The 14,021-nt window shown below is 42.5% G+C and overlaps 1 protein-coding gene and 1 long non-coding RNA gene across 2 annotated transcripts in view; one reads left to right on the plus strand and one right to left on the minus strand.

The window, feature by feature from the left end:
* KIAA2012 (KIAA2012 ortholog) overlaps nucleotides 1-14,021 on the minus strand; it is a 111,623-nt gene that overhangs the window by 96,512 nt on the left and 1,090 nt on the right. The window contains 2 exon segments of the mRNA XM_060015593.1: nucleotides 916-1,075; nucleotides 13,559-13,843. Coding sequence (XP_059871576.1) covers nucleotides 916-1,075; nucleotides 13,559-13,843 — 445 coding nt within the window.
* LOC132428059 (uncharacterized) overlaps nucleotides 1-14,021 on the plus strand; it is a 229,320-nt gene that overhangs the window by 42,392 nt on the left and 172,907 nt on the right. The window lies entirely within an intron of this gene.

The following is a 14,021-nucleotide window of genomic DNA, read 5'->3' on the forward strand; positions in this document are numbered from 1 at the left end:
TCTCTCCTTTCCCGAAGTAAACCTGTAAAGCAAGAAGAAAGGCAGTTTTCCTCTGGTCCCGTCTGTTCGTTGGTGCTGAAGAGGTGGCAGCTAGCTGAGTAGCCACTGGCAAATCCTACTGCTCTCCCCTCTCTTCCCCAGTAGGTTTGCCAAATAAAATATGGGATGTCCAGTTAAAATTGAATTTCAGATAAACAATGAATACTTTTTTAGTAGGAATATGTACCAAATGTTACAAGTGTAACTTTTTTGTGCGTGCCTCTGTGTGTATGTGCATGTGTGTAGGCATTAAATCTGGCAACTCTAATTCCCAGCCATTGCCTGTTTTTATTTTGAAGCCATTACAGAGTGTGTTTGGGGTCTCTGTTCAGCAGCAGGGTGTCCGTCTCACTCCTGGGTGGGTTGTGCTGGAGAGCCACCTTCTTTGAGGAGGAGGCCTAACATTTCTACGTCCTGGGGGATCTGAGGTCCCTCTGAAGGGGAAGTAGGGGATATTGGGAAGAGGGTGGCACCTGGGGTGTGGGGAGGATCTGGCTTCTGGTTTCAGCTTTGCTTTTGGCTGAATGACCTTGGACAAATTACTTTGCCCCTCTGGGCCTCTTTCTCCTTCCCTTGTAAAAGATTGGGATTGCACTGGAGGATCTGGAGTCTCTGCATGGGGAAGCTTGGGATACACTTTCTGCTTGGGATGCAGAGCGTGAGACCGTTGAGAGGCAGTAGAGGGAAGGCAAGACTTCAGGCTGCACTCCCTCCGCACACGTGGGGGAAGCTGACGGGAGAAAGGTGCGACGGCACAATTAACACAGAATTGGACCTGAAATTCTGCTGTTTCAGACCTTGATGGAAAACACACTCTCACACCAGAATGCGAGGCGGGGAGGCTCAAGGTGCACCTCCTCCCACGTCCCCACTGACCTGCACATTGGAGCCTGTACATGGTGTCAGGGGGCCACGTCCGCAGGAGGCCATGGAGGTATCTCCTGGCTGAATACCCAGGCTGGATCCGCCGTAGGCCCTGGCTCTCTGGTTGGCTTCGGAAGTGGAGGTATGGCTGCCAGGCCCTGTCCTGCTCTCTCTGTGGGGACACCAGTCAGGAAACAGCATGGCTGCTGAGCTGGGAGCCTCCCAGTGATATAGGCTGGCTAGCACAATCCTCATCAGTAATCCGGGAGACTCCCGGAAGGTGCTGGAAGGCACCAGAAACGGATGCCTCGGCCAACAGACATAAACCAAGAACCCACCAAGCAAAGCTCTGAAAGGCCCCTGTGGATTTGCAGTTGGAAGGAGAAGGAGAAATGAGAAATACCAGATCCCATCTTGAGATAGAACACCAGAAAAGGATAAAGAGCCTCAAAAGAAAACACATCATTTAGTTCAGCCTGTGGAAATCATCTTAGTATCTTAAAAAGTGGCCCCGTATAAGAAAACCAGGTCGACAAATCAGCATCAGCATTCAATGTTTGCAATATGAATAATGGGACAGACAAACTCTGTCCGTGTTCACGAGGAGCATGGCATTTTGAAAACATCTGGCTCTGCTGCATTTCATTTCAGCCAGGGAGAAGTTTCTGGGAATCTACCTGCCAAAGTCACTATGCAAGACATCATGGGAAATAAATGTGAATAATAACATCTTACACTTGGCTAGGGCTTTATCTTATACAAATAATTTTCACCTCATTATAATCCTTTAAGGTGGACAAGTTAATATCATAACCACTTAAATGAGGTAGAAATTCTCTAAGGATAATCAGTTAAGCACAAGAATAGCAAACACGTGGTCCTTGTGTTGACATCTCTCCTCATCCCTGTTGTCCATGGCAGACATCACCAATCAATCACAGCACTCTTGACTGAAGAACTGATTGTGATCTGAGTCTTTGCTTTTTCTCTGGAGAAAAAGCGACAAATAAGGCAGATTGATAACTAATATATAAATTGACTAAAGGTTAAAAAAAAAAGCATGGCTTATTATTCAATTGGCTCTACTGTCTCAGAATTTGTTAATTAAATGAATGCTTGGAATCCAAGCACAGAGCATCATCTGGTCCTTGATGTCTGGACAGTTTATGTGGCAAGTACTTCAAGTACAAAAAGAGCATGAAAAACTCAGCCCCACATAAATCTTGAGGCTTTTTCCAGAGGACATGAGAGAGGGAGTTGTAGGGAGGGCAGTGGACACAAAATGACTTAAGTTCTTTCACTCACTCCATTTTTTCATTTGGTCATGCAATAAAAATTTGTTGAGCACCTTCTACGTGCCAGGCACTGTGTTAAGCCCTGGTCTATGGAGCCACTAGATCCAAGGCTTTTTCTGGATGAACTGGAACTTCATTTCCTCCTGTAAATCTTTGCTTCCAATGACTTCCCTCTAAATGTGATAAAACCAAGCCTCCTCTGAGATGCTGTGGCCCTGGTGCAGATGGCATGACGCCCTGTCTGATCTGGATAAGAGCCCCTTGGTTTTCAGTAGGGGGCACTTCTGAAGCACCTGCTTGGTTCTGTAGCTTTGCTCGGCCACTTGCTCAATGTGGCAGGGAGTTGCCGAGAAGAATTAGGGAATCCCTTATCCTGGAATTTGGCACATCTAGATACATTTTTGCCTTGAGTTTGAAAGCTGATCTTGGCCTCTGTATTAGTTTCTTATTGCTGTTTAACAGATTACCATACACTTAGTGGCTTTTTATTATTATTATTTTTTTCGGCCGCGCTGCGTGGCTTGCACAATATTAGTTCCCCGACCAGGGATTGAACCTGGGCCCCTGGAGTGAAAGTGCTGAGTCCTAACCACTGGGCCACCAGAGAAATCCCCCCTTAGTGGATTTTTTTAAAAAAATACATTTATTTATTTATTTATTTATGGCTGCGTTGGGTCTTCGTTGCTGTGCACGGGCTTTCTCTAGTTGCAGCAAGGGGGGGCTACTCTTTGTTGCGGTGTGCGGGCTTCTCATTGCGGTGGCTTCTCTTTTTTGCGGAGCACAGCCTCCAGGCACGCAGGCTTCAGTAGTTGTGGCTTGCGGGCTCTAGAGTGCAGGCTCATTAGTTGTGGTGCACGAGTTTTGTTGCTCCGTGGCATGTGGGATCTTCCCAAACTGGGGTCGAACCCATGTCCCCTGCATTGGCAGGTGGATTCTTAACCACTGCGCCACCAGGGAAGTGCCCTTAGTGGCTTTAAATGATACAAATTTGTTATTTTACAGTGCCGGAGGTCAGAAGTTTGAAATGGGTCTCACAGGGCTAAAATCAAGGTGTTACAGGGCTTTCTGGAGGCTCTAGGGAAGAATCTGTTCCTTTGCTTTTTCCAGTTTCTAGAGGCTGCCTGCGTTCCTTGGCCTGTGACCCCTTCCTCCATCTTGAAAGCCAGCAACATTGGGCTGAGTCCTTCTCATGCTGCCATCTCTCTGGTTCTCTCTTTTGATTCCGTCTTCCCCTTTTAAGGATCCCTGCGATTATACTGGGCCTGCCCTGATAATCCAGGATAACCGCCTTGTTTTAAGGCCATCTGGTTAGTAATCTTAATTCCACCTGCAACCTTAATTTCCCTTTGCCATATAACCTAGTATATTCATAAGTTCCAGCAATTAGGTTGTAGACATCTTTGGGGGGCCATTATTCTGCCTACCACAGCTTCTTTAAGTTTTTTTTTCTAGTTTTCTGGTTCCTGTTCGTAATTTCTCAAATTATGCCTGTGAAGTTGGTTCATAAATTTCACATCTCATTGGATTAACTGAAGTACTGTGGGAGGCCGCAGGCCTGCTTAGGTTACCAAAAAGCTCACTCAGGGTTAAATCTATTCACTCATTTCCAACATGTAGAATAATAAGTTAAGTGGAAAAAAGCAAGGTATTAGAAAGAATGTATAGTACAACTACAATCCCATTAAAGTTTATTTTATAAATGTATAATCATGGTGGAAAGACTGGAAGAAAATACATTAAAATTCTAATAACAACAGTATTAGGGTGTTGGGCATAAGATTACAGATAGTTTTTTCTTCTCTCTTTTTTTATGGAATCAAAATTTCAGTAAAATAGATTATATTATAAATGGAAAACACGTTAAAAATTAATGTATTTTATTGCACCCACCGCCCTTGCATACATTCTCCATATTTTTCTATTCCTTCTCCAACATTATTCTGAACCTCTAACCACCAAAATTACTCTAAAACATAAAAGGAGGCAGAAGGGAGCCAGGAAGGGAGTTTCTGGAACAGGGAAATAAACGATAGCAGGAGGTTGGCTGCCGATGGTTCCAGACTTCTCAGGCCTGCCTTGGCTTTGCTAATCAACCCCAGCTTTTGGTTCTTCTGAAATGAGTAATTAGTGTGCACAGAGGGGTCTCTTATCCACACTCCACCGGGAATGCTTCCTCTAACGAGGGACTAGCTCTGGCCCGCCAGCTCCCTGGTGCTCCCCCGGCCTCCATGTGCAGAGGGGCAAAGGGGCGCCCATGCATCTGTCCGCAGCCCCACACTGGCTGTCATGGCCACCCCACCTCGGTCCTGGCAGGCAAGGGTTTTCAGAAGGTGGAAGGAGCCCATGTGTGCAGTACTCCTGCCCAGCAGATACGCAGTGGCAGGGTGCCAGTGTCCCCAGGAAGACAAGAAATGCCCAGATCGCCAGCTGTCATCGTACCACAGAGGGTGGGCACCCTTTGTGTGCAGGAGTCAACAGAGAGGTAAAGAGAGAAATCCAGCTCTCCCAGGGCTGGCAGGCAAAGCCCTCTGTAGTTTGACCCCACCCACTTCTCCAGGTAAGAGCCACACCTGTCTAATTACTCTGACTTTGCCCACTCTCCCCCCTGGGCTTTCACTGACCTATGCCTAGAGGGCTGTGCTCCATTTATTTTTTTACCACAAGACTCAGCTCAGATTCTACCTCCTCCACGACGCCACTCTAGATTTTCCTAGTAGGAAGCAATCTCAGTCTCTAGCATCTTTATACTTTGACAGCATATTAATAAATTATAGTCTAGTTCCTCTCATGGGCTGCCTTGTATCAGGTATCACAGGAGCACAAATCTGCCTACCTGACCACATTGTACACCCAGCCCTACTGGGTAGAGGTTATGACCTCCCACCGCCACACCCTGGCAACTAATATGTTCATCTAACAACCATCTGTTGAGAATTTGCCATGTGTCAGGCAATGTTCAAGGCACTGAGTATTTAATAACTATTCAAGATGTTAGCTTAATGGAATAGAAATCCCCCAAATGTCTGTACTTTCCTGCTGACCACCTGTACCTTGAGCTGCCCACTGCAGTCAGAAGTCCTTCTCTCCGGAGGAGCATAGCTGGTGTCTCTTGCCCCTTGGTCAGGCTTGCCGGAGTTAGTGTGCCCTGGCAAAGGCCAAGCCTTATTAGAACAGAGGGTAACCACCATTGTTGTTGCACCTGTGCAGGTGTGCCTGGAGCCAGACTTGGGGCTGCCAGGTGAGTGCAACCAGAGTGGAGGTGAGGGTGAGGTGGGAGGGGAGAGATGTGTGTCCACTTGCAGCTGTGCCTGAAAAGTCTTCTCAGCCCCAGCCTGACTTTAATCAGCCTCGTGTAAACACTGCCGCTTTCAGCTAGCCCTTTTCTCTGCAGGTTTAATTTCTGAGAGTCTGTACAAATGATACTATCTCTCCCACATATCTTTGGTGGCCATATGTTCCTGAGTATCAAGCCATTAAGAAGAGAATCATAAAGTGGTCTGAATTTTCCCATAGTTGCAATGTTGTTACAGGGTTTGATTCTCAACCAAACCATTTAGCATCAAAGATTTGACCAGCCATATGTCACAAAAGCAAAGAAGATACAACAATTAGAAATGAAAACAGAAAAAATTAAGCTTCAGTTTCTTTAAGAGCTCAGTCTGCTTCAGTCTGAATCCTGGCTCCATTACTTACTAGCTGTGTGGCTTTGGGGAAATTACTTGACCCATCTGTGCCTCAGTTTCTTTATCTGTCAAATAAGGATGATAGAAGTACATACCCTGCCTGCAAAAATAAATGAAGTTGGATCCTTACCTTGCATCATAGACAAAAGTTAACTCAAAGTAGAATAGACTTAAGAGCTAAAACTATAAAACTCTTAGAAGAAGACGCAGGGGAAAAGCTTCACAACATTGGATTTGGTGATGATTTCTTGGATATGACACCAAAAGAATAGGCAACAGAAGAAAAAATAGATAAGTTGGACTTCATGAAAATGTAAAGCTTGGGACTTCCCTGGCAGTCAGTGGTTAAGACTCCGTGCTTCCACTGCAGGGGACACGGATTCAATCCCTGGTGGGGGAAGTAAGATCCTGCATGCCACGTGGCCAAAAAAAAAAAGAAAGAAAGAAAGAAAATGTAAAACTTTTGTGCATCAAAGGACACTAGCAGGAGTGAAAAGGCAACCCACAGAATGGGAGAAATTATTTGCAAATCATATATATCTGATAAGGGATTAATATGCAGAATGTATAAAGAACCCTTACAACTCAAAAACAAAAAAACAAAACCTGATTTTAAAATGGGCAAAGGACTCGGATAGACAGTTTTCCAAAGAAGAGACACAAATGGCCAATAAGCACATGAAAAGATGCTAAATATTACTTGTTACTAAGGTATGCAAATCAAAACCACAATGAGATACTGCTTCACACCCATTAAGATAGCTATTATTAAAAAAAACCCACAGAAAATACAAGTGTTGTTGAAGATTTGTAGAAATTGAAACCCTTGGGCATTGCTAATGGGAATGTAAAATGATGCAGCGACTATGGAAAACAGTACGGCGCTTCCTCAAAAAACAAAAAATAGAATTACATATGATCCAGCAATTCTACTTTGGGTATATACTCAAAAGAATTAAAAGCAGGGACATGGACAGGTATTTGTACATCCAGGTTTATAGCAGCATTATTCACAATAGCCAAAACGTGGAAGCAATTTGTGTCCATCAACTGATGAATGAATAAACAAAATGTGGTATATATACGTAGTGAATCATTATTCAGCTTTAAAAAGAAAGGAAATTCTGATACATGCTACAATATGAACGAACCTTGAAGACATTATGCTAAATGAAATAAACCAATTACAAAATACTGAAAGGATAACTATTATTTCACTCATATGAGGTACTTACAGTGGTCAAATTCATAGACACAAAAAGTAGAATGATGGAAAATAGGGAATTACTGTTTAATGTGTAGAGAGTTTCAGTTTTGCTAGATGAAAAAGTTTTAGAGATGGATGGTGGTAATGGTTGTATAACGATGTGAATGTACTTAACTGTCACTCAACTATATACTTAAAATTGATTAAAATGGTAAATTTTATGTATATTTTACAACAATAAAAAGTACACATAAAGTTGTTGTGAGGATTAAATGAGATAGTAAGTATAAAGTGCTTAGAATGGTGATGGGTACAATAGTATTACTTAAGTGTTAGACTATTACTTAAGTGTTAGCCGTTATTATAAATATTCTCTATCTAGTGGTTATACAAGGGAACCAATGGATGAAATACATAAAGCCAAGCCTACTGGATCATATATATGGCTTACCTGAACATGTTACCTAACAACCCAGATTGGTTTTAATGAAAATCTGATTCGTGTAATAAAGGATTTTAAGGGATGTGTTGGAAGACCAAGATCCCTTTAAAAAAATACTGTTAAAGCAGGAGAGATGTTTCTTTTCCCTGGAGCATGTGGAATCTTCAAAATTAGGCCCTCTAGGGACTAAAAGTGGGGCTTTGGACTCAATTGTCCAGGCTCCAATTCTAGCTCCACCACTTAGATGTATAATTTGGGGGAAGTTAATTAATTTCAAACCCCCATTTTTCCTACTACAAAATGGAAGTAATGGTGTCACCCAGCTCATTAGCTTGTGCAGATTGGGTGTGGTTATAGAGATTAAATGCCTGGCCCACACCAAGCGCTCACAAGTGTTAGCTATGACTGACAATACCTTTGACCTCATCATTACGGATGACCATGATTCTCTCCCGATCTTTCCTACTTCTAGGTTTATTAAAGGCTCTAAGTACAACTGCTCAGGAGCTGCTCAAATGGAGCACACTTGGCAGAATGAGTGCAGTCAAGCCACTCTTTCTCCCCTTGCTGCTTTGGTACCTCCTAGAACCTTGCTGACAGCCATCAGAGCACTTCGTAGGGACACCATCAAACCAGTAGCAGGTAATTGATTAGGACTTGCAAAGGGAACTTTGTCTTACTGATCTTTGGCTGAAAGGATAATTTATTATTCTTCCTATTTTTCTATATCTTTCTATTTTGTATAATGAGCTGATGTTATGATTAGAGTGGAAAAATAAACTTTATTCTAAAAACATAACTTATCACAATATTACTTGATAAAATAGTAGTCTGAAAGTGCCTTCATGGGTTGTATATTGACTGAAAACACCAACTAAAGAGTTAAGCACCTTGAGTACTGAGATGTGGGGAGAGATTAGGCAGTATGGAATCAGTGGAACAAGGTTGGCAATACTCTTCAATGTAATCACACTTATAAGGGAGATGGCAGATGCAATACAATCTCGGTTGAAACCAGCTATTGTAAACTGAATCCTGTTCATGCTTCAATGGGATAAAGAAATGGGATGCTCTGTGAACTGAATTTTTAAAACATATTATTTCGAATACATTACTTAATCAATGTACCTTGTTGGACATGTAAAAAATATCACCGGATTTGCAAAATTTTAAAAATATAAGAATAAGGAATACGAAAACAATGTGAGAATTGTTTAAAATTTCCAATGATTTGAGAGGTACTTGAGGTTTCTGCTATGCTTCAAAAGCATCATTATGAGTATCATTTAGATACTACCCCAAATTATGGTTATTTAGATTTTATAGCTATTTGATTTTTAAATATGTGATGGGAAGCTGGACGAATTAGAGGCCTCAAGAAGAATGGTTTTAATTTTGGGAATGTTTGTACCGTATTTCCTTCTGTTTTAAAAAAAAACAAACAAGCAACACATCTGTGTGTATCTAGAAGTGTAAGAACTCCGACATCTAATCTCTCGATTTAGCGCATTTATCTTTGCTCATTAGGAAGTTAGGCCATCAAGAAAGTTAAAGAGTAGGTGTGTATTGAGCTATAAAATGAAACCCAGATGGATTGCCACATGCATGTCATTAGATCCATATGTAGAACTGGAGATGGTGTGAGATGTTTTAAAAATTTAATTCACCTTCCTGCGACAGCCTTGATTGTCATGGGTCTGAGTGGAGCCAGCGTTGTGTAGGTTTCCTGATTCATAGTTTAGCCAGGAGAGATCCTTCTGTGAGCAGCGCTACTCTATTGGTTACCCAACCTCCCTTTTATTCCCCTCCTCACTTTGGCTCTTTTACTTTGAGTGTGGTGTTTTTAACTCTTGGACTATACTATTTGGACGAAGAAATCCTGATCCCGAGGAACAGATGGTGTGGTTATTGCGGGGCTCAGTTTACAGCTCTATTCTGTTTCCCACCTGGCTCTCTAGGGTTAACCTGGCCTTCCCTTTCATTGTCTACCTCCTTCAAAGTCATAGTTCTGTTTTGTTTTTCTGGTTTTTTTGGATAGGTAAGACGTGGATTTACTTAGAGAGAAACACTCCATAGACAGAGTGTGGGCCATCTCAGAAGGCGAGAGGCACGGAAATATGGCATGGTTAGTTTTTATGGGCTGGGTAATTTCATAGGCTGATGAGGGGAAGGATTCTTCAACTATCAATATTTTGGGGAAGGGGCGGAGATTTCTAGGAATGGGGCCACCACCCACTCTTTGATCTTTGATGGTCGGCCTCAGAACTGTCATGGTGCTGGTGGGTATGTCACTTAGACAAATTTTTTATTTTAAAAATTCCATGACTTGAAAAAAATAATGTTTGGTGAAAAGATATGTATGAATAAAAATATGACTTATAGTCCCATCACCCATGGTTAAATTTTGATGTGTATCCTCCTTCTTGTATAACTAATTTCTAAAACTTGGGATTATATTCGAGAGGTGATGTTTTGTACACTGTCTAGTTTCGAATGCTGGTGTAATTGTCTATGTGGCTGTATAAATCTTGAGTGAATTACTTGAACTCTCCTTAATTACTTGAACTCTCTGCTTTAATTTCCTTACCTTTAAAATGGAATAATAATAGTACCTACCCCTACAATTGATAGAAAGCATATTGAGTTATGCAATGGAAAGCACTTAGAACAGTGGCAGGAACATAGTAAATACTCAAAAAATGTTAATGAACTTTGCTATTTTTAATATGAATACTATTTTACAACCTGCTTTAAAAAAATACACTATATTTTCTCATGTAATTCATGAGTAATACATGATTTTATTGCCTGACCCCAAATCCGTTGTATGACTGTACTTTATTTAATCACTGTCCCATTGTTGGACATTTATTATTTTCAATGTTTTGTATGGTAATAAATAACCCTGTAGTAAACATTCTTGTGTGTAAATCTTTGGCCACATCTCTGATTATTTCCTAAGGCAACTTCCTAAAAGTAGAATGCTAAATCAAAGAGTATTAGCCCTTTTTAGGTTTTTGCCAAAATGCCCTCCAGAAATGTCATGTGAATTTGTACTCCTAATGTATGAGACATCTCATTACCCCATAGCCGTCCCAGCACTGGATATTATGATTTTAAAAGTTTCTTGCCAGGCTATAGTTTTCATAATCAGATGGTGCTCTGTAGTTTCCAAAGCTCTCCTCTTCTGAGGTGTTCATTGTCTTTTTTTTATAAATTTATTTATTTATTATTTTTGGCTGTGTTGGGTCTTTGTTTCTGCGTGCGGGCTTTTTCTAGTTGTGGCGAGTGGGGTCTACTCTGTCGTGGTGCGTGGGCTTCTCACTGCGGTGGCTTCTCTTGTTGTGGAGCACGGGCTCTAGGCGTGCGGGCTTCAGTAGCTGTGGCACGCAGGCTCAGTAGTTGTGGCTCGCAGGCTCTAGAGCGCAGGCTCAGTAGTTGTGGCGCACGGGTTTAGCTGCTCCGCGGCACGTGGGATCTTCCCAGACCAGGGCTCGAACCCATGTCCCCTGCATTGGTAGGCAGATTCTTAACCACTGTGCCACCAGGGAAGCCCGTGTTCATTGTATTTAATTCCAAATCCCTCTGGAGTTTTTTTCCTCCTATTTTAATGTACCACATCCTCTAATCTTAAAGTCCTGCCTTATTACTATTCCAGACTTTTTCTTTCCTTTCTGATTTCCTCACACCATTTCCCTTCTACTCATTTGGAGTGAGACTACAGTGTTCTGTTTGTACAGTTACATGTTGTAAATCTGGTAGCTAGATACCTCAGGAAGACAGGAACTTTTTTTTCATGGAGCCCAAGTCTAACTAAAATTGAAGCCATCCCCAAACAGACTCATCTACTTTATAAAGTAATAAGATCACTGTTGCCTGGAATATTGAAGCCCTATAGACAAGCATCTGAAAGCTGTGGAGGGTATTCTTGCTCTGGGCAGTAAGTCAGCCTACATTATCAGCGTCCAGACCGGAAAACAGAAACCACTCTAAATATTTAAGCATAGAAGGAATTTAATTCAGGTAATCGGTTACACAAGTGAATAGAGAGCTCAGAAGCCAAAAAGATGTTGAGGCAACACTGAGATTAGTAACATCAGGAAGCCAGTCTGACCCCTAGGTGAAAGGGCAGAGTGAGGCGCTGGCAGGGTCACCTGGAGGAACCTAGAGCTACAACGGCCCTGCTTGTCTGTTGGGAGCTGGGCCACAGAGGTGATACGGGTGCTTCTCACCACTACAGGTAGAATGGGAGGGGAGAAATACCCGGGCATTTTTCTTCTCCCTCTCCAATCTCCTTCCAGTGTCTTCCAATGGCAAATTCAATTAGAAGCCAGTTGCCACAGATGTTTGTGGAATTACATGCAGCCTGTGGTCAACCCCACCGTGATGCAGAGTAGAGTAAGGTAAGGGTGAGGAGTGGATGTGAGGGCAAACACGCCAAGGCCTTCCAAGTCCACGGACAATAGGGTGGAGTGCAAAGCATGCTGGCCCTGGAGAGTAGGCAGTCTTGGGTTTGAATCCTGGCTCTGTCATTAACTAGCTCTGAGACCCTGGCCAAACCACTTAACTCCTCCGAGCCTCATTTTCCTCATCTACAAAAGGGGGCAAGAAAAACTATATCTCACAGATCATTGTGAAGATTTAATGAAATAATAGCTGTAATATAATGCTAAGCATTCAACAACAATTGGTTTCCTTTCATCCAAGAATTTATGATTTTTAATACAAAGAGCAATTGGGCATTTGGTCAAGGTCATTAAGCTTCTTTGTATTTTGAAAGAAGGAAAAGGAGCAGAGGAACTTTCCTTTTGGAAACTCTGCCTTGGTGGGGTAGGTGATAAATTGCTCAATAATGATACTGAGGGATGATCTAAAAAACATTGACGGTATCATGCATGATCGATTCATTCATTTCACAAACATTTATGGGTACTCACTTTTTTCTGGAAACTAAGATTTAGATGTGGTTCCTGCCCTCAAGGAGATGGTAACCATTGACAAAGAGATGAATTGCAATGTATGATGGTATGGGAATGCTCACAGAGGAGGGAGTGATGGGATAGCTCTGTCTAGGGAAGTGGGAGAAGCTTCAGTGGGCGATGACATTGGAGTTGTGTTTTGAAGGATGAATAGGAGTTTTCCAGATGTAGAAGCATGTGCAAAAGTGTAGAGTCACAAAAGGGCATGGGATGTTAGTGGAACGGTAAGCTCTTCACATGGGTGGGGCCTTGAGGGGTCCATAGTCATGGCGGTGGCTAGAACAAGTTGCAGATATGGCTAGAAATGGAAGAGAAAGCCAGTGCTTGAAGCGCTTGGTACAAGAAGTTAACGACTTTATCCTGTGGGGAATGAGAAGCCAGCAGAGACTTTTAAACTAGGGAGTCACCCACCATCTATAAGCTAGAATTTCACGAAGTGACACATTGTCCCAGCCTCTCTCATGGCCTCAACCATAGGGCTGATGCATGTCATTATATAAAGCAGGGGCCATGTACACATCTCATAAGACATTAGAGCATATGAATCAGAGAAATGAGAACAGGGGTTTCCCCTTAATATTAAATTCAGAGTGGAAAAAGTCATTAACTTATCCTGCAGATGCTGAAGGGCTCAAGGTAAATATTTTAAACGTTCTCCTCATTTCCACAAAGCCAAGAACATCAGAGGTGTGATGATGATGCTTGTGGCTATGAGACAGAACTTCAAGGATTCCGATGAAATGTGTGCTAGCCCAGATCTGTCTGAATGCTGAAAAGGACTTTGTGTCATTCTAATGGAAAGGAAAACACAAAATGATAATAATATAGCCCTTTATGCTTTTCAGAGCCCTTTCACATAGATTATTTCATTTAAGCCTCATGACAATTGTGTACTGTGAGTACAATCCCATTTTAGAGATGAAGAAATGGAAGTCTGAGGGTTTCATACCTTCCTAGGGTCTGCAAAGAAGTTATATCCAAAGCTGCAACTGGATTTCTAGAGACACAGACCAGGGCCTTCCCTGAACCCTGGACAGTGCTCTGCCTACCTGTCTCCTTCCGTACGCCAGGATGGCTTCTTTGAGGTCCTGAAGTGTGTGCAGTTCAAGATCCAGCCTCTTCCTGTGGCCTTTGGGGCAGTAGGGGCCTTTACTCCTCTCTTTGGGGGTCAGTGCTGATATGGCTAAGCCTTCCGAGTAGAGGATCAGGGCGCCCTTTCTAGTGCTGAATGTTTTAGGAAGAAAGAGGCTCCACATGTGCTGGTCGGCATTGCCCTCATCCTGCGGTTTGCTGACCAGGATATAATCTTCTGGGGACTTCCAGTTCAAGTAATCCTGCAATGGAAAGAAACCTCCTTGATTGGTCCACAGTGGAAGGCCCTTTTATAGGAAATACTGCTTGGGTAGGTGTTTGGCATGTTTTTAGTGACTGGTTTTCTCTGAATTGCTCACATGGTGTCACAGAATACATTCACGCTTCTTAGCAACTGTTTTTGTTCTCTGCCTCTCAGAG

This window comes from Delphinus delphis, chromosome 7 (genome assembly GCF_949987515.2).
Source record: "Delphinus delphis chromosome 7, mDelDel1.2, whole genome shotgun sequence".
NCBI lineage: Eukaryota > Metazoa > Chordata > Mammalia > Artiodactyla > Delphinidae > Delphinus > Delphinus delphis.